The following is a 17,740-nucleotide window of genomic DNA, read 5'->3' as shown; positions in this document are numbered from 1 at the left end:
CCAGCCTCCAGAACTGAGAGCTAAACCTCCCTGCTTTATAAATGTTCTTGCTCAGGTATGCAGTTTTAGCAACAGCAAATGGACTGAGACTGATATTTAGAAAACAAATCTAAGGGCTGGGGTGTGGCTAGAGATAGAGCACTTGCCTAGCATGTGCAAGGCCTGCAGTTACACACACACACACACACACACACACACACACACACCAAAGGAAAAAATAAATGTGGAAAATCTTGCAAACTTGGGCTCACTGCCTGCACAGGAAGCACAAGAAAAACCAAACTGAAAAACTGAACTTCATTGTAATTTTAAACGTCTGCTTTTTAGGATATATATTTAAATGTGAGCCACGAATGAGAAAAGAAGTCATAATCCCTTCTGGGACAAAGGACTTGTCCCCAGAATATACAAAAGTGGTCAAAGAACAGGGAGCCCAGTACTGGAGCTTCTCCAGCACATGGTCAGCACTTGGGAATGACAGCAGTGACGGTCACATAGGACCAGCTGGAAGGTCACCCAACCATCCAGGATCAGCTGCCCAGCCGGTGGCTGAGAGCTGGGCATTGGCCAGGTCAGTGAGAATGAGAAAGGCAGGGCGTTCTGACTGAGGGAACTGCAGCCCCGCCTCCAGGGAAGGCCCCTTCTAGGGGACAGACACCAAAGGGGACTGATGCTGGAAAGGAGGCACAGGCTCAAGCCACCTGTGGCCTTCTGCCCCCCGCCCATAGCCATTCCAATGGCAGAAAGAAAGGGCCTGGAAATAGGGCACAGATTCAGGTCCTGTGGGGACAGGTGTACACGATACGTGTGGAGGTCTACTTTTGGGGACCTCCTCATTCCTGGGGGCAGGATGGAGCAGCAGGAAGAGCCAATGAGCTATGAGGCCCGATGCTGGCTCTACCCATGCAGGCTGTCATGGTGGGCAACTCACAGGAGGCATTTCCAGTCCCAGGTGGTGGGGAGAGTCCAGTGGGATTGGAGGTAGCTCCTGCCCGGAGCCCTGCACAGTCCGGCCTTGCTGGCTACCCACCCTCACCAACCTCCCAACACGCTGGCCTGATCCTGCCCCTGGGCCTTTGCACCCATCGTGCTGCTGCATGGAAAGGGTTGTTGGCTGGATGAACAAGCATACCCCGAGGCCACTGAGGTCTCAGTGCACAGCACTACCTGGGAGAGTCTTCCTGGATCCCCAGCCACACCCCTGGACCTCCACTCAGGTGTTCACACCCTTCTCCTGGGTCCCATTCCCCCCCCCCAGCTGGGGATGAAATCCAGGGCAAGTACTCTCACACCCCAGCTGCTCATCCAGGTCCTGGGAGGCCAGGAACCTGGTGCCTGTGACACATCACTGAAGCAAGGGGTGATCCTCCAGGCTCGCGTCAGGGCCTGCTGGGGTCCCTGACCCTCGATGAGAACAAAGTTCACGAGGCCGGGTGACAGGTGGAGCTGGGTGGGCGGTTCCTCTGCTACATCACCCCACTTCTCCAGGCTGTTCCTCCCTCTGTAAAGCAAGTCTTTGGCCCCAAGGGGAGACCCCCACTCTAGCCTGCCCTGTTAGCCCACAGCGCTGCGTGATCCTGGATGAACCCCAGCCCAAGTGGCAATGAAAGAGGCTCCGGAGGCCGCAGTGCGGGTGGAGGCTTTATTTCACTGTGGGGGAGCCTGGACAGAGGGCGGCAGGCAGGGCAGGAAGGGCTGGCGGTCAGGTGGGAACTGGGCGGGGTGGGCTGCCCCCAGGCCTACTTAGGAGGGGAAACTGAGGCCGGCCCAGGGGGACCGAACCCCACGGGCAGGGTGGGGAAGCGGAGCTGGGTCTGCAGGGACAAGGCCCTCCCTCTGGGCTGCCCCTCACTGCCTCCTGTGGGGTCTCAGTCCCTCTTGCTCTCTGGGCTTTGTGACCCCCGATCGTTGCTTCCCCGACCCAGAGGAGGGGGCCAGGCCACAGAGGACAGAGGACAGGGAGCCGGGGAGTGAGGAGTGCAGGGGGTCCACGGTGTGCAGAGGGGGTGGCAGCCACCTGGTCCATCAGTTCCTGGCAGCGATGACCACAGAGAGCGCCACGCCCCCCAGAGCCACAGCAGTCGCCCCAAACAGCCACTTCCACGGGATGGACTGTGAATAAAAGGGAGAAGGTGACCAAGATGGCGGAGGGCAGCCATGACCGGCTTCCTGGGCCTCTGTTCCCACCATGCTCCAAACAGGCCTCCTGGCAAAGCCCTGCTGGCCACGCCTTTCCTCACGCCTTTCCCAAACCCCAGGTTCCCACCCCAGGTCACCTCCTTGTCCCCGAAGAGCCCCACCCCCACCCAGGTCCCTCAGCACCAATACACCCGACTCAGCGCTGGTCAGCGTAGGGCTGGGCCTCTGCCACCCCAGCTTCCCCGGCACAGCCGGTGACAGAGGACTCCGGCAGGTGCGGGATGAGAAGCGTCCCACTCTCTACCTGCGGGCCCTGGACCTCAGGGTCCCGTGCCCACGCACTGCTCACCCAGGCGCCCTTGCCGGGACACTTGGCCGGCAGCCGGCTGGGGTTGCCCAGCATCTTCCGGTAGAGGGCCGTCTCCGTGCTGCGCTGCGCCGCGTGCTTCTTCACCAGCTTGGACAGCTCCGCGTGGATCGTCTGTGGGAGGGGGCCGTGGGCACCACTGGGACCTGGGGCTTCCGTCTGCCCACTCTGTGCTTCACCAAAGGGGGACTGCTGTCCCCGTTGCCCAAAGGAATGGGGTAGACGGTGCAGAGCACGAGACAGCCACGGAGAGAAAGGCCAAGGACACAGGCCCTGGCCAGGACGGTGGTGCCCTCAGCCCCGGGAGGGCTGGCAGCATGAGTCCAGCCTGTCCATGTGGGGTGGGGTCACGGGGACTTAGCAAGCTGGCCAGGGGCCTTTAGCTGCCCATCCCCTGCCCACTGGGAACACCAGAGAGCCACATGAAGAAAAACTTACGGCAGACTGCAGGCAAGACTTCCCAGATAGCCCCACAAAGCAAGTCCTTGGGACACCCCTGTCCTGCTCACCTTGTTGGAAGGTTCTAGCTTCAGGGCTGCCCTCAGGATGGGGATGGCCTCACTGTACTCGCCTTGCTGAGCCAGCACCTGTGGGGAAAGGGGCCATGCCTGGGGACCACGGCAGGCTTGCTCTCCTTCAAGAGGCCCAGTCCTGCTAAGCTCCTGGCCCCCTGACCAGTCCCCACCGTCTCCAGCAGGAGCCCAGGTTCCAGGCCCCTCTGTCTGTGCCCACGCCCTTGGCTTCCGAGTGCTACAGCTGGCACAGCACTGTCCCGTCCAAACCGGCCCTTCTCCCGTGTGTCTGGCTCAGCCTGAGCTGGACGCCTGGGTGCCCCCTTCACTGCCTCCTTCCCTTATGACCTCAAGGAACTTCCCATGCGGGAAGTTCAGGCCACAGTGAATGACTTGAGGCCAGGCATGTGACCCAAGGAGGTCAGTGAGATCCAGCCTGAATGGGGCAGTACCACTGGGAAGCCGGTTGCTAAGGAAAAGAATAAAATTCTGGAGCTTTGGGGAACTTTTTGGAGCTGGGGTGAGGGTGAGGGTTAAGGAGCCTGAGGGAAGTCCACGGCACAAAGGCACAGCATCCCCACATCACTGGGAATGCCTGGATTTCGCCGTGCCTGAAGCTAGCTACCCTGGACAGGAGAGTTTCATGAACCAACAATCTCTCCTTTTTGCTTGAACCTGTTCAAGTGGGTTTCTTCACTTTCAAACAGTAGATGCTACTGCCACCCCAAATTAGAAACCAGCTGACAACAGCCAGACATGGTGGCACAGGCCTATAATCCCAGCGACTCAGGAGGCTGAGGCAAGAAGACTGCAAGTTCGAGGCCAGCGCCAGCAACTTAGTGAGGCCCTAAGCAATTCAGCAAGACCAAGGCCAGCCTCAGCAAGTGCCCTGGATCCACTGCCTAGAGCGCAGATAGACAGGCAAGACACCTCCATGTGCTACCTATCAGAAGGTGACACAGCAAAAATGAAGAGATGACAGGGCAGGGAAGGAGGCAGGCGAGGAGGGCCTCCTGAAATGGTGACATCAGAGCAAAATCCTGAACAGGAGCTGGCGGTGCAGCTCAGGGTAGAGTGCTTGCCTGGCACGTGTGAGGCCCTGGGTTCTGCCCCCAGCACCACACACACCAAAAAAGAAAAACTAAACCTGAACCAGATCTAAGAGACCCAGGCAGGTCCTGGGGTACAGTGACCTGAGGCACAGGGCACAGCCTGGCCAAGGTCCTGGGGCAGAAGGGGCCTAGACGCAAGCAGGGAGGAGGCTGGGGGACGGAGAGGAGCAGGACAGCTCAAGAGCAGAGGAACTGGAGGAAGGGGACAACCAGATGACTCAGGATCCCAAGGGCCATGACCAGAACTCAGCTTGTGCTCTGAAGGAGAAGGAGACAGAGCCTCGGAGGATGAAACACAAGGAAGAGCGGTCCTGGGACAGAAGCAAGGGGCCCGAGAAGCTGGAATTTAGGATTTAGGTCTAGCCTCAGCCAACCAGTCAGCGGGACCCAGGCGATACCCCTATACCTCTGTGGGCCTGTTTTCCACCTGCACCCCAGAAAGCTCAGTTGGCTGACGCCTGTCTTTCTCGGTCACGGGGCTGGGGACTCGGCTGGGCGGCCCACCTTGCCCTTGCGGAAGAGCGCCTTGATGTTGTCGGGCTGGTGCTCGAGCACCAGGCTGCAGGAGCGCAGGGCGGCGCGGTAGTGGTCCAGCTTCAGCTGCGAGGCGGCCAGGTTGTTCAGACACTTCACCTTCAACTGCAGGAGCTGCTCCTCCTCCTCAAAAGTCATGTCCACTGTGGAGGACAGTGGTCACTGCACCACCAGCCCCCAGGACCCGTGCCTCTGAGGCGCGCCGGCTGCCATCCACCAGGGTCGGGGAGCTGGGTCCTCCCGTCTCTACGGGGCCAGGGCCACACCTTCCCCAGGCTCCAGTGTCTGGTTCTTGGCACCTCACGGAGGGAGTGTTGGAGGGGCACAGGGACTGATGCCACCTGCCACGGCCCATCGTTCACCCGCCTCCGCGAAATTCCCACTGGCCTCGGGTACATCAAGGCTGGAGGGGCCCCGTCTGGAGGGTTTAGGGTCCCGAGCCCAGGACCCCGGGGCTGGGGGCTTCTGAGCTGAGCTGGAGGAACACCTCTGTGGGGCGGTGGTGGGGATCTGACCCAGAGCCAGTCGGTCACCTTTGGCGCTGGACGTGATGGCCTTGATGGCAAGGTCGTAGGAGTTGGCGGCCAGCACGAAGTCCGCTCGCTGGTAGTGGGCGTTGCCACACTCCCGCTTCCGGTTGGCCAGGGCCACCCTCTCCTGCCCTGTCAGCATCTCCAGGTCAGGCCCATCCACGGCTGTCTTCAGGGTGACCTCCAGGCACAGGGCCGCGTGCGGGGGGATGTAGGGGCTCCTGCTGGGGAGGTGGGGCAGGCGGGTGCACTCAGACCCGGCAGCACTGGCCCTCGCCCCAGGCTCGCTGGGTTGACTCTGGGGCAGGAGGGAAGGGCCTCAAGTTCCAGCTGTGCCCATCGCCACCCCTCCTCAGTGAAATAGGGAAGTCACCCTGCCACCCCTGAGCTGCATGACTTGGCTAGCAGGTGTTCTTCCCTAAGTCTCAGTCGCCTATTCTATAAAGCGAGCAGGCAGATGGGGAGTGCCAGGGGACGCCCCACCAGCATCCCCCACTTGGCTGGGACCCATGTGGTGGCGCTCACCTGCCCTGGGGGCCGTAGCAGTACTTGGAGTCAGCAGTAACCATGGCCGTCTCGCCCACGTCCATGAGGGGGACACTGAGGTCCAGGGCCTGGGATGGACAGGGCCAGAGGGACTCAGGTACAGCCCAGCCTGGCAAGGTGCCCATCCTGCCCCCACCCACCTCCTCCCTCTCCAACCTGGATGACGTCGCAGTCGCCCAAGGTGAACACCAGCTCTGGCTCCTCCTGTACCCGTGTGCCATTCTCCAGCGACATCTGCAGCTGCACGGTGACCACCTGCCCCTTAGCAGGTCGGCTTGAGCCAGGTGGGCCTGGGACCAGTGTCTTCTTTCTCAACAGCCCATTCCCTGCCAGGAAGCAGGGACACGAACCTGTCATTGGGTGGCCCTATGTCCCCAAGCCCCCGCCAAGCTCTGCTGGCTGCAGAGGGTGCGAGCTAAACACGTGATGACCACCCTGCCACTGCCAAGCCGGCTGACCCAAGGAGGCTGGACAGTGGGCATGGCAGATCTGTTTTCTGGTGCTGGGGATGGAACCCAGGGCCTTGCCAGGCAAGTGCACTGCCACTGAGGCACTTCCCCAGCTCCAACAGGACAGATTTAGGGGCGACGATGCTGGTGCTGGGAACTGGCTCAGTGACCAACAGCTGTTCCAGACAGAGAGGTCCAGAAGAGATACTGGAGTAGGCCCCTCCTCGGGCTTCAAACCCCAGCCCTGGGATGTCTGGGCCTCAGTTTACCCAGCCATGAAATGAGGCAGTCACAGGGCCTCCCAGGGGCACCCAGCAAGCCCTTGCTTGGTTTGTAACCACTGCTGTGCTGCGAGTACGTCTCTACGGAAGCACGACGTGCACCAAGTTTAAATATTAAACAGAGTCAAAGGGCTTGTGAGCAAAAGTAGCTCCTGATGCCCCCGTGACTTCAGGAGACCACTGTCCACACTCTCAGCCACTCCGGCTGCTGTCTCTCCCATGCCCCAGGCCATCCCAGGAACCACCAAACAGCCAACGCCAATGCCAGCTGAGCAGGCACAAGGCTCAGCACCCCTGCAAAGGCACTTAGGAGCCTGCCACCCACTGTCACCCCACGGCAACTGCTGGGATGACTGCTTCCAGCACCCACGTTAGACAGCAGACAACAGAGCAGAGAGAGGGCAGGTGACCTGAGCTGGGCCTTCCTCAGAGCTCCCCCAGCTTTCCTCCAAACAGAGCCCCAGGGCAGCGAGGGCAAAGACTGCTGAGCAAGAGGGCAGCCAGGGTCTGTGGCCAGGGGCTCAGTTCCCACGCTGGCCTACACCCTGCCACATTCTGATGCTCTAGAATACTCTGCAAGTCTGAGTGGATTCTAGCCTAAAGATTAGAGACACTGATGAAGGCATCCTTATTCTGAAATATTCTAGAAAATTCTAAATGTCTGTGTTACACTCCTACTTGTACACACCTAGCATTCAGTCTGAGACCCAGTGATCCGACAGACCCCTGGGTCATAAGGTTTGTGGGCTCTGATGACGGACAGGCTGGAAGTCACAGTCACAGCCAGGCCCTGCCTCCTCTCCTAGGGTGGACTCCGGGCAAACCACATCCCCTCAAGGGCTGATTCTGTGTCTGGAAAATGAAAACCCCAATTCTCTCTTTTTTTTTTTTTTCGGTTTTCTGAGATGCTGGGAATGAAACCCAGGGCTTCCCACAGCTAGGCAAGTGCTCTCCCAAGGTGCTGCACAGTCCCTGCCTGGAGGCCCCAACTCTGACCTCAGAAAGAGGCTGCACAAATACAGTGTCACACTAGTGCTCCAAGGGGGAGCTCACAGCTCTCACACTTAACACCCTTGGGAAACAACTTGCCCAACTCTACCACACCTAGGGAGGCTGGGTGACCTTGGGCAAGTGTCTTGGCCTCATGGAGCCCATTCTCCATTAACAGAGATGGAATCAGAAAGGGCTGCTGGAAGGATCCAGTGACATGCCACACGGGACTGGTGTGGAGCCAGCGCTCAGGAAGTATTACCTGGTGTTGGGGAGGGAGTAAATTCTTTCCCCCCTGTACTGGGGATTGAACCCAGAGTGCTTTACCACTCAGCCACACCCGCAGCCCACTGGTATTATCAACAGTGGTGATGATGGATCATTTATCATAAGAGCAATAATCACTCACTATGTCGGATATCAGGATTAGTGGCAACATATTTTCTACAGAATATTAACATTTCTCTTATTTTCAGAATTCTGAAATAGCACAAGGGAGAGGAGGAAGTGTGAGTGTCTTTCTTTGCAGGACTTCTTTGAACATTTAGAGTGATAATGAGGCCCCCTCCCCCAGGCCCCAAGTTCAGGAGGGGCTGGGCAGGAGCTCAGTGGTAGAGCACTTGCACATTCAAGGCCTTGGGTTCCATCTCCAGAACTGCAGCAAAAAATAAATAAATAAATAAAATCCTCCCCCAAATATAACAATAATTGCTAATGGTACTTCACAGATATAAAGCATTTAAGGACAGTAAGGAAGTCAGATAGGGTGGAACATTCCAAAGCCAGCCTTAGGCCCTTTTATTTTGTTTTGTCTCAAACAAAATAAAAGGGCTATGGGTACAGTTCAGTGGTACAGAGCTTGCCTAGCAGGTGTGAGGCCCTGGGTTCAATCCCCAGCACCAGGGGGAGAAAAAGAATAGTAATGAGTACAGTAAACCAGCCAGAGGGATGAACAGGACATTCTTCAGATCTATTTGACCTTAGGGGGCATTTTTCTGGGATTGGCACCAGTCAGACAATTGCCCAGAAAAGATGCAGTAGGGGTTGGGAGCCGCTGGCAATCAGCCCGATAGCTATGTGGCTCCGGGCAGGTGACTCAGCCTCTCTGGGCCGCTGCTAACAGTTCTGGGAAAAAGAGACACAGCACATGGTGTGTGTGTGTGTGTGCGTGTATGACAGAGAGAGAGAGAGAGAGAGAATGAATGGAGTTCATGAACATGAAGCATCTCAAGCAGTTGTCACTGGCTGACAATCACCATAGTTACCAGGTTACTTTCAACCCTCACAGCAGAGATGAGAAACAAGGCTCAGGGGATGAGAAGGCCTGGTCCAAGGTCATTCTGCACCCTGGGCTGTGGCTCAACCCAAACCACCCCTGCTCCTTACCCAGGATGTCCAGCCACTCTTCTGGAGCCGGGGCTGGGGCAGGCTCTGGCTCCATGGCAGCCAGGAACTCTCGGGCCAGGGCCCCAGGCTGCTCAGCCTCCTCCAGAGTGGACTGTCCCATGTCCTCCAGAGGTGGCAGCTCACTCAGGTCATCATCATCCTCTTCCTCCTCTTCCTCCTCACCCTCTGCATCCTCAACTCCATCCAGCACCTCGAAGTCTTCAAGTGGTGGGACAGAAGGCGGTGGGGCAGTGGGCTCTGAGGGCTCCGCACAGGATGCCATACTGCTGGGGGGACGGGAACTGGCCCTGAGGAGGGTTACAGATGGGGATAAGAATCCCACCTAGCCTCTCAAATTATCCACACCACCCATTTCCTGCAAGCTGATCGCCTGCTGTGTGACTCAGGAATTGTGGCCCTCAGTTTCCTCATCTATATAGTGGGTATAACAACAAACCCAGACTTGTTGAAAGAAATTAACAACCCACTCATCAAGCCCTGAGCATCAGGGCTTATTATTATTATTATTATTTAATCTTTATATTATTTTTAATCTTTATAAACACCCCAGGAAGTAGGGAACTCCACCCCCAACTGCAGAAAAGGAAATTGAGGCCCAGTGGGGCATAGCCATTTGCCCAAAGTCCCAGAGCAAGCCAACTGCAGGGGCAGAATTGAAACATGGGGTTCCAATCCCTGGGGCTTTATCTGATTAAATGCCAATAAAGAGTCACTGGGTTTTTTACATTTGTTTGGTTTTTTGGCTGGGAACAGCCCCTGAGGCCTTGGGGGAAGCCATTTTTATAGCCTCTGAGCCACTTGTGAAGTTGAATCATTACCAGGGCTTTCTACTCCCAATTGTCCCATCTCCCAAAGAGATCCCCCTCCCCACAACCACCAGCACCAACCCAAATCACCTAGAACCCTCATGCTCCCACACCCTGAAGCTAATGACCCCAGCCTCAATCTCCCCCTACCTGCCCTCCCGCCCGCCAAGGGAGACCTTTCTCTAGCCATCCAGCCTCCTTCCCAACCTCTCAAAGCAACCTTCGGAGTAGGAGAGACACCCCCCCCCAGGCATTCCACAGCTTTTTCCTTGCCCCAGGCCTGTCTCCCTTGCCCAAGGCCTGTAGGGAGCCCCCACCTCTGGCTGTCCTATCACCAATCCGAGCTAGGCCCCCAGCTCAGGAGACCAAGCCATCACTCACCCACAGCATCCCCTCCTCTATAATCCTCACCTGCCAGGCTCCTTCCGGGATCCGAGCCACATTCTGAGACCCTCCCAGCGCCCACCCCCACAATCCCCTGCGCCCACACAAATGGGCCTCCCCCACCACCACCCCTAGTCAGGGCCAGCCCCCCCACAGCGGCGCTGTCGCCCCGTAAACACCCGGGTGTCCCCAGACGTCTGGCTCCCAATCCCATAACGCCCTACGCTCTCCGGACGCCCCCTACCTGGGTCTGGCCCTCCGTCAACCACCCACCCAAGCCCCCAACGCCCCAGGCCGGTCTGACGCCACTAATCTGGGGCCCCGACCCCGCACCCCTTGGGCGCCCCCAGCCCAGCACGTCCGCGTCTACAGCCGCCAGACCGGCTCTCCTCCGCGCCCCGCGGCCCCTACCCCCGGCCGCCAGCGCCTGGCTGCGCCCCCTAGGACACTGCCGACCCCCGCGCCCCCAGCTCGCCTCCCCCACGGCCCTTCGCCCCGCCCATCGGCTACGGCCCCCGCCGCGCCGGCCTCCGGACCAGCCCAGGCCAGGGCAGCGCCCAGGGCCGGCGCAACCCCGCCGGCGCCCCGGGACACGTGCCTCCGGCTCCGGGACCCCCACCTGGGGTCCTGCGCCCCCCTCCCCGCCCCCAGCCGCTGCCGCCGCGCCTCGGGAACCAGGTTCGGGCGCCCAGCCCCGCCTCCGCCGCGACCATTGGCCGCCGCCGCCGCGACGGCCGCGTCTACTGGTTCTCACACACGTCCGTCCCGGGAGCAGGCTCCGCCTCCTTCCTGCTTTGCTCCGCGGGACGTTCTTAAAGGGGCAGAAGCTTCTGGGCCTTTTGGGGCGGGGGCGAGTGGGCCAAGGGTTGGAATCCTAAGGCCCGTGATTACCGCGCAGCCCAGTGCTGTGCCTGGCTCCCATCAGAATTTCACCCTGCGCATCTGTAAAATGGGGATAAACACCCTTCTCCATGCATTCTTACCTTGGCGGCTGTTGGGAAAACACTACTAAATGTTTCCTGAAGTAGACAGCTTGGGGGTCCAGGCACCTATGAGACTACCGGATGACACCCCGAAGCCCTAGTTACAGAAGTGGACCTAAGGCCCGAGAGGGGAAGCACGTGCCCAAGGGCACGCAGAACACCCCCCACCTATCACGTTCTGCTTCCCGAAGGTTTCCTGGTGCATACAGGAGGCACTCAATAACAGCCAGGTGGGCGACAGAGCCAGCAAGACCACTAGAAGTTCTTCCTCCATGCACCTCTGCCAGAGGGTGAGAAGGTGTGCACTATCGATTAGAAAGGTTTCTGTGGATCCCCTTATTTTGAAACAGGGCACTATACCTTACCAGCTCTTGTTTAATTTGCTCCCAGCAGGTAATCCTGCTAGAATGGTGTCCTCCTTTGGCTTTGTCCTTCACCCCACCCACCCACCTCACTCTCCCATATCCCGACAGGGATTTTCACCAGTTTTGTGCCCAGCACCTCCTTGAACAATGCCTGACTACCCATGGGAGCTCAATAAATGAAAAAATAAATGGATGAGTCAGAGGCTGGGTTTTGGAGGTGGCTCTCACTGGAGGCAGTAACTGATTTTTGAAGATCAGAGCTCTGAGGTTGCCGCCTGTAGGAAGTCCTCCCTGACCTCCTCAAGGCAAAGCCTGGTAACCCGCCCTCTCCCCTCCCCAGCTGTCCTCCAGGCTTTGTGAAGCTCTACTTCATAACTGGCTTACTTGTGTGAGTGTCATTTGATTCACCTCTGCCATGCCCAAAACACTGGACACCACCGCCAGCAGCCGGGGAAGCTCTGTTGTTTCTCATTGTTGTAGTCCTGACACCTGCTCAGTGTTTGACAGAAAAGCCAGAGTGGGGGCCAGTGGTTGCTCAGAAATCACAGCACAAGGCAGCCAGGATATGAGAAGTCCCCAGTCAGGGGTCAGGCTTAGTTCTGAGGAACTTGGATTATTTACCATCATCTATAAACTTCAGTGTTGTTGTTTTTAATTTTTTTTAAGTTGTCAATGAACCTTCATTTTATTTATTTATATGCAGTGCTGAGAATTGAATCCAGGGCCTCACACATGCTAGGCAAGTGCTCTACCACTGAGCCCTGAGCCGTACAACCCCAACCCCTAATCCTTTCTTTCTTTTTTCTTTTTCTTTTTCTTTCTTTCTTTCTTTCTTTTTTTTTTTTTGGTGCTGGGGATTGAACCCAGGGCCTTGTGCATGTGAGGCAAGCACTCTACCAACTGAACCACACCCCTAGCCCCCCCAATCCTTTTTTTTTAAGTTTTTTTTTAATATTTATTTTTTAGTTAGAGGTGGACACAATATATATATATATATATATATATTTAATATGGTGCTAAGGATCGAGCCCAGTGCCTCATGCATGCTAGGCGAACACTCTCTCTCTGAGCCATAACCTCAGCCCCCCCGATCCTTTCTTATGAGATGAATATTCTGATATTTGGAAGTCACAGGACTAACTGCCTACACAGTTGCAATGGTCATGTCCTCCCAATGAACTTTCATTTCCATGACATTCCCCTCTTTATCTCTGTTTCTGGCCTTAGAGCGGACTTTGACTAATAGGATTACACTCATTCTCCTTTGATCATGTTTTCAATGTTCCATGCTCTTCACCATGTTGCCTTCCATTTTTCTGTATTCTTATACATATGTCTCTTGGAAGCAATATAGACTCCAGTTTTTTCGATTATTTATTTATTTAGCTACGGGGGATTGAATCTAGGTGCACTTTAACTTTACCACTGAGATACATCCTCAGTCTTTCTTATTTTATTATTATTTTTTAAATTTTGAGACAGGGTTTCTCTATGTTGACCAGAATGGTCTCAAACTTGTTACTCTTCTGCCTCAGCCTCCCAAATAGCTGGAATTATAAGTATGCACCACCATGTCCAGCTGAATTTTGCTTTTTGATCTATTCTCCCATCTTTGTCTTTTAGCTGGGTTGTTTGGCCTATTTATATTTAATGTAATTATTAACATTTTGGGACATAAATATGCCTTGTTATGTTTTTATTTCTGTCCCACCTGCTGTATGTTCCTTTTTTCTTCCATTTTTACCTTCCTTAAGATTGGATGGGTATATTTGGTAAGACCACTGTCATTCTTTTATTTTTAAATTTTTGAGACACCGTCCCACTATATTGCTCAGGCTTGTCTTGAACCTGTGGGCTCAAGTGATCTACCCACCTCAGCCACTTGAACAAGCAAGCCTGTGCCACATCACCTTATACATGAGGAAATGTTCATCTTACAGATAAGGAAACTGAAGCCCAGAGAGGTTGACTACTTTGTTCAAGGTCACAGTGGTGAAAGGCAGGATGGAGCAGGTCCCTTCCCCCACTGGGTTTCTCTTCCAGCAGGGGATCTGGATATTGCATAAACAATGATGCAGATAAGCATTTAATTGCAGCTGTGATCACTTCTATGTAGGAAATGAAACTGAAAAAAATTGCAAAGAAAAATTTCTAATCCTGAAATTCGGGCCTCCTCTGGCCCCAAAGTCCGTGTCACTGGACCGGCTGAGCGTCCCATTTTTTCCCTTGAACACAACATTTTTTTTTTTTTTGAGAGAGAGAGAATTTTAATATTTATTTTTTAGTTTTCGGCAAACTCAACATCTTTGTCTGTATGTGGTGCTGAGGATCAAACCCTGGCCGCACGCATGCCAGGCGAGCGCGCTACCGCTTGAGCCACATCCCCAGCCCCGAACACAACATTTTCTTGTCTCTAGTCCACTACGTAAAAAACATTTTGGGCTATTCAACTCCCCTTTGGTCTTGATGTGCAGCCCCCTACTCCTTCCACTTCACCACCCAGCAGCACCCAAGGGACCCACTGAAAAGCTTGGTTTCTTCAGTCTGGGCCTTGTCTCCTGCAAGGGACAAGGTGCATCAGGATTCTGCTTTTTCCAGCCCCCCCCAGGCTTCCCCCTCTCAGCACTGGCTGCTGCCTGGCTCACTGACATCCGGGAGGAGTCTTCTGAGGATCATGTCCACACTGTGCACTTTCCCATCAATTTGCCCTTACTCCTGTGATTCTTTGTCCTGAATGATTATCTGTACCTAGCAAACTCCTAACCTTCCCTCAAAACCCCAATGCAGATGTACTGCTTCCTGGCAACCTTCTCTGCCTCCAGAATGAGCCCTCTCACCCTACCTCTCAGATTCCTCCAGGTTGGACATCCTTCCCACCTTCCAATCACCAGTGCCCACGGACTGGGAGTGTCTGTTCCTAACTTCACCTCTATTCCTACTCCAAGGCCAGGGACAGGGTACTCTGGATCCCCAGAATCTGAGCAACACCCAGAATGGAGGGGAACAAATTGAAGCCAGGGGTGCCTTACCACTAAGCTGCCTCTCCAGCTCCCCCCGCTTTTTGAGACAGGGTCTCACTACTTTGCCGAGACTGGCCTCAAACTTCTGATCCTTCTGCCTCAGTCTCCCAGTCGCTGGGATTTCAGGCACATAGCACTGTACCTGAATAGAGTAAAAAAAATAAAATGTTTAATTGTCAAACATAAGAATCCTGGTTGGCATTGTTTGTTTTTCTTCTTCCTCCTCTTCATCTTTTGGTACAGGGCATTGTACCCAGGGGCACTCTACCACTGAGTTATACCCAATCTTTTTATTTTGTGGCAGGGTCTCCCTGAGTCTCCCAGGCTGATCTGGACCTTGTGATCCTCCTGTTTCAGCCTCCTGAGTCACCGGGATTAGAGGCTTGTGCCACCATGACTGGCCAATCATTGACTTTTCAATGAATGAATGTGGCAAAACGTGGGAACATTACCTACAGTTTACTGAGGGCTTATCTCGTGGCTTAACCTTGTTGTAAGGATTTCACTGCATGATTCATAAGGTGAAGCCACTTGTTCAAGGCCATGCACCTAGGATGTGATAGACCTGGAATTAGAATGCAGATAAGTCTAATTCCAGGACTTTTAAACAGTCTTTCATGTGCCTGAGAACATTTTTTTTGTTGTTGTTGTTGTTGTTTTTTCAGTACTGTTCAGTACTGGGAATTCAACTGAGGGGCGTTATGCCACTGAGCTACATCTCCAGGCCTTTTAATTTTTTTTTTATTCTTTGATGGACCTTTTATTGACTTATATGTGGTGGTGCTATGAATTGAATTCAGTGCTCATGCATGCTAGGCAAGCGCTCCACCACTGAGCCACAACCCGAGCCCAGGCCTTTTTATCTTGGAGACAAGTTCTCACTAAATTGCCCAAGGTATCCTTGAACTTGGGATCCTCCTGCCTCAGTCTTCCGAAAACCTGGGGTTATAGGTGTGCACCACCATGTCCAGCTACAGTAGCTTTTATTCTCTACAGTTGGCCCTCCACATCTGGTGGTTCTGCATCCATGGATTCAAGCAACCTTGGAATAAAAATATTATTTCTTTGCAGAGGGCAGGGGTACTTCTGGGGATCCAGCCCAGTTGCACTCTACCACTGAGCTACATTCCCAGTCATATTTATTTATTAATTTATTTTTGAGACAAGGTCTTGCTAAATTGTCCAGGCTGACCTTGAATTTGGGATACTCCTACCACAGCCTTCTGAGTCACTGAGATTACAGGCATGATCAGGAGGCTGAAACAGGAGGATCTACAAGGTCTGGACCAGCCTGGGAGACTTAGGGAGACCCCACCACTGTGCCCAGCTGGAACAAAAATATTCTAGAAGAAACTGCATCTGTACTAAACATGTGCAGAGTCTTTTGTTATTATTCCCTAAATCACAACAGCTATAAGTACACAGCACTTACAATGTATTAGGATTCTAAATCATCTAGATATTGTATAAACTCTGCAGGAGGATTGCAAGGTTCTATGCAAAACTCTCCCATTTTCTATAAAGGACTTGAGGATCCTAGGATTTTGGTATTCATGGTCCTAAAACCAATCCCTCACAGATATTGAGGGATGAATTATACATTCAGATACAAAAGTAAATATGTGTGTGTATTGGTTAGTAGATATTCATGTACATTTTCTAGCTCTGACTGCTAGTAGGGTCTAGAGGTATTGACAATACAATACAATTGCAATGAGCACACCAAGCACCTAGATCTTTGTTTCTAAATACCCGCTTCAAGCAAAGAAACCAAGCTCCTTGGAGAAAGGGTTGATTCTAGGGTTGTTTTCACTGCATGGAATATTTTGTGGTACCCATAGTAAAGAAGCACTCATAAACGATATAGACTTATTTTTTGTACCAGGGATTGAACCCAGGGGGGCTTAACCACTGAGCCACATCCCCAGCCATTTTTTTAAATATATATTTTATTTAGAGACAGGGTCTCGATAAGTTGCTGAGGTTGGTTTTGAACTCGTGATCCTCCTATCTCTGCCTCCTGAGCTGCTGGGATTACAGGAATGTGTCACAACCCCCAGCTGATGGGGATGTATTAAAAGAACACAGGAAAGAACTTAAAGGGGCAGCAAAATAAACAATACTTGATTAATGGTAATCCACAAAATAAAGTACCTGTAAATTCAGTCATATTAATACTTGAATAAAGGGGCTGGGGATGTGGCTCAGGCGGTAGCGCGCTCGCCTGGCGTGCGTGCGGCCCGGGTTCGATCCTCAGCACCACGTACAAACAAAGATGTTGTGTCTGCCGAGAACTAAAAAATAAATATTGAAATTCTCATTCTCTCTCTCTCTCTCTCTCTCTCTCTCTCTCTCTCTCTCTCTCTCCCACTCTCTCACTCTTTCTTTGAAAAAAAAAATACTTGAATAAATCCATAATCAGAGAAGAATAGACAGCTTCGCTTACGGAATTCCAATTCGTAATCAAGTTAATAAATAGAAAACCACTATGAGGCAAACACTACCACAAGTAAATGTTGCCAGCAAGAACCACAGATGGATGTTAAAATTAGTAGATAGGAAAAAAAAAAAAAGACAAAAAGCCTTCCAAAACAACAAAAATAAAACCCACAGGGCATTTGCATGATCTCGTTTATTCTCCTCATTTTCCTTTCCTTTCCCCCCCCCCTCCTCCCCTCCCTCTCCTCCCTCTCCTCCTGGCATGGTCTCTTAAGATACTAATTGCAAAGGAGAAATCAGCAACTTTACAGAAGTGGCAGACACTGTCTCAAGCAAATAATCAAGTCCAATATCACCAGCAATGAAACACATCCACACTCTGCTCCTCCAAAATACAGTCTGTCCAATCACGAGGAAATATCGGACAAACACAGAGATGGACGTTCTCCGAAACCAGTCCTCTTCAGAAATAATACGGTGAGGAAAAACAAGGAAAGACTGAGGACTGTCACATATTAGGGGAGACTAAGAAGACGTGACTGGATTCAACGCAGAACTGGTCTGGAACTCCGGACCAGTCACCAAAAGCGGAGCAGAGATTTATGAACCCGGATGAGGCCGATTTCCAGGCTTGGGAAGCAGAACACCTGGGTCTGATTCGGCTACAGCTCACTTAAGACCTTGGGGGTACTTTCTACAGCTCTTGGGCCTCAGCCTTGCCATCTATATAATGGGATGTCTCTCTCAGCTTTCCCCTTTTGGGGTTGCTTTCGATCTCAGACTTTGAACAACTGAGCAGGCGCGACAGGAACTGCTTGATTGGCTATTCACTGTGACGCACGTGCGAACAGAAATTACGTATCAGCCCCGCCACTT

General features: G+C 53.5%; 1 protein-coding gene across 5 annotated transcripts; it reads right to left on the bottom strand.

Annotated features, from left to right (window-relative positions):
- Positions 1–1,628: 1,628 nt before the first annotated feature.
- On the bottom strand, positions 1,629–11,429 carry Fkbp8 (FKBP prolyl isomerase 8). Of its 5 annotated transcripts, none has more exons than XM_077796327.1 (9): positions 11,406–11,429; positions 8,847–9,154; positions 5,897–6,066; positions 5,720–5,808; positions 5,198–5,418; positions 4,635–4,807; positions 3,016–3,093; positions 2,489–2,620; positions 1,629–2,112 (listed from the first exon to the last, which is right to left on the bottom strand). In XM_077796327.1, the coding sequence occupies exons 2-9, from the start codon at positions 9,127–9,129 to the stop codon at positions 2,026–2,028; spliced, it is 1,233 nt and encodes a 410-aa protein (XP_077652453.1). In that variant the 5' UTR covers positions 9,130–9,154; positions 11,406–11,429; the 3' UTR covers positions 1,629–2,025. The 5 variants fall into 5 exon arrangements, with proteins under 5 accessions (XP_077652453.1, XP_026245809.1, XP_026245808.1 ...); XM_026390024.2 differs by lacking the exon at positions 11,406–11,429 and adding an exon at positions 10,677–10,772; XM_026390023.2 differs by lacking the exon at positions 11,406–11,429 and adding an exon at positions 10,656–10,759.
- Positions 11,430–17,740: the final 6,311 nt, after the last annotated feature.

The sequence above is a fragment of the Urocitellus parryii genome, chromosome 3, assembly GCF_045843805.1.
Source record: "Urocitellus parryii isolate mUroPar1 chromosome 3, mUroPar1.hap1, whole genome shotgun sequence".
NCBI classification, from domain to species: domain Eukaryota; kingdom Metazoa; phylum Chordata; class Mammalia; order Rodentia; family Sciuridae; genus Urocitellus; species Urocitellus parryii.
Note: the sequence above shows the minus strand (reverse complement) of the source record. Positions and strands in the feature narration are given on the sequence as shown.

What these genes read in the sequence shown, in the direction of transcription:
- Fkbp8 (XM_026390021.2), bottom strand. Translation starts at nt 10,116, where the DNA reads ATGTGGCTCGGATCCCGGAAGGAGCCTGGCAG. An exon ending in AGAGTGGCTGGACATCCTGG is followed by an intron (nt 6,067 to 8,846) that starts GTAAGGAGCAGG and finishes GCTTCCTGGCAG; the next exon opens with GGAATGGGCTGTTGAGAAAG. An exon ending in GCGACTGCGACGTCATCCAG is followed by an intron (nt 5,809 to 5,896) that starts GTTGGAGAGGGA and finishes TGTCCATCCCAG; the next exon opens with GCCCTGGACCTCAGTGTCCC.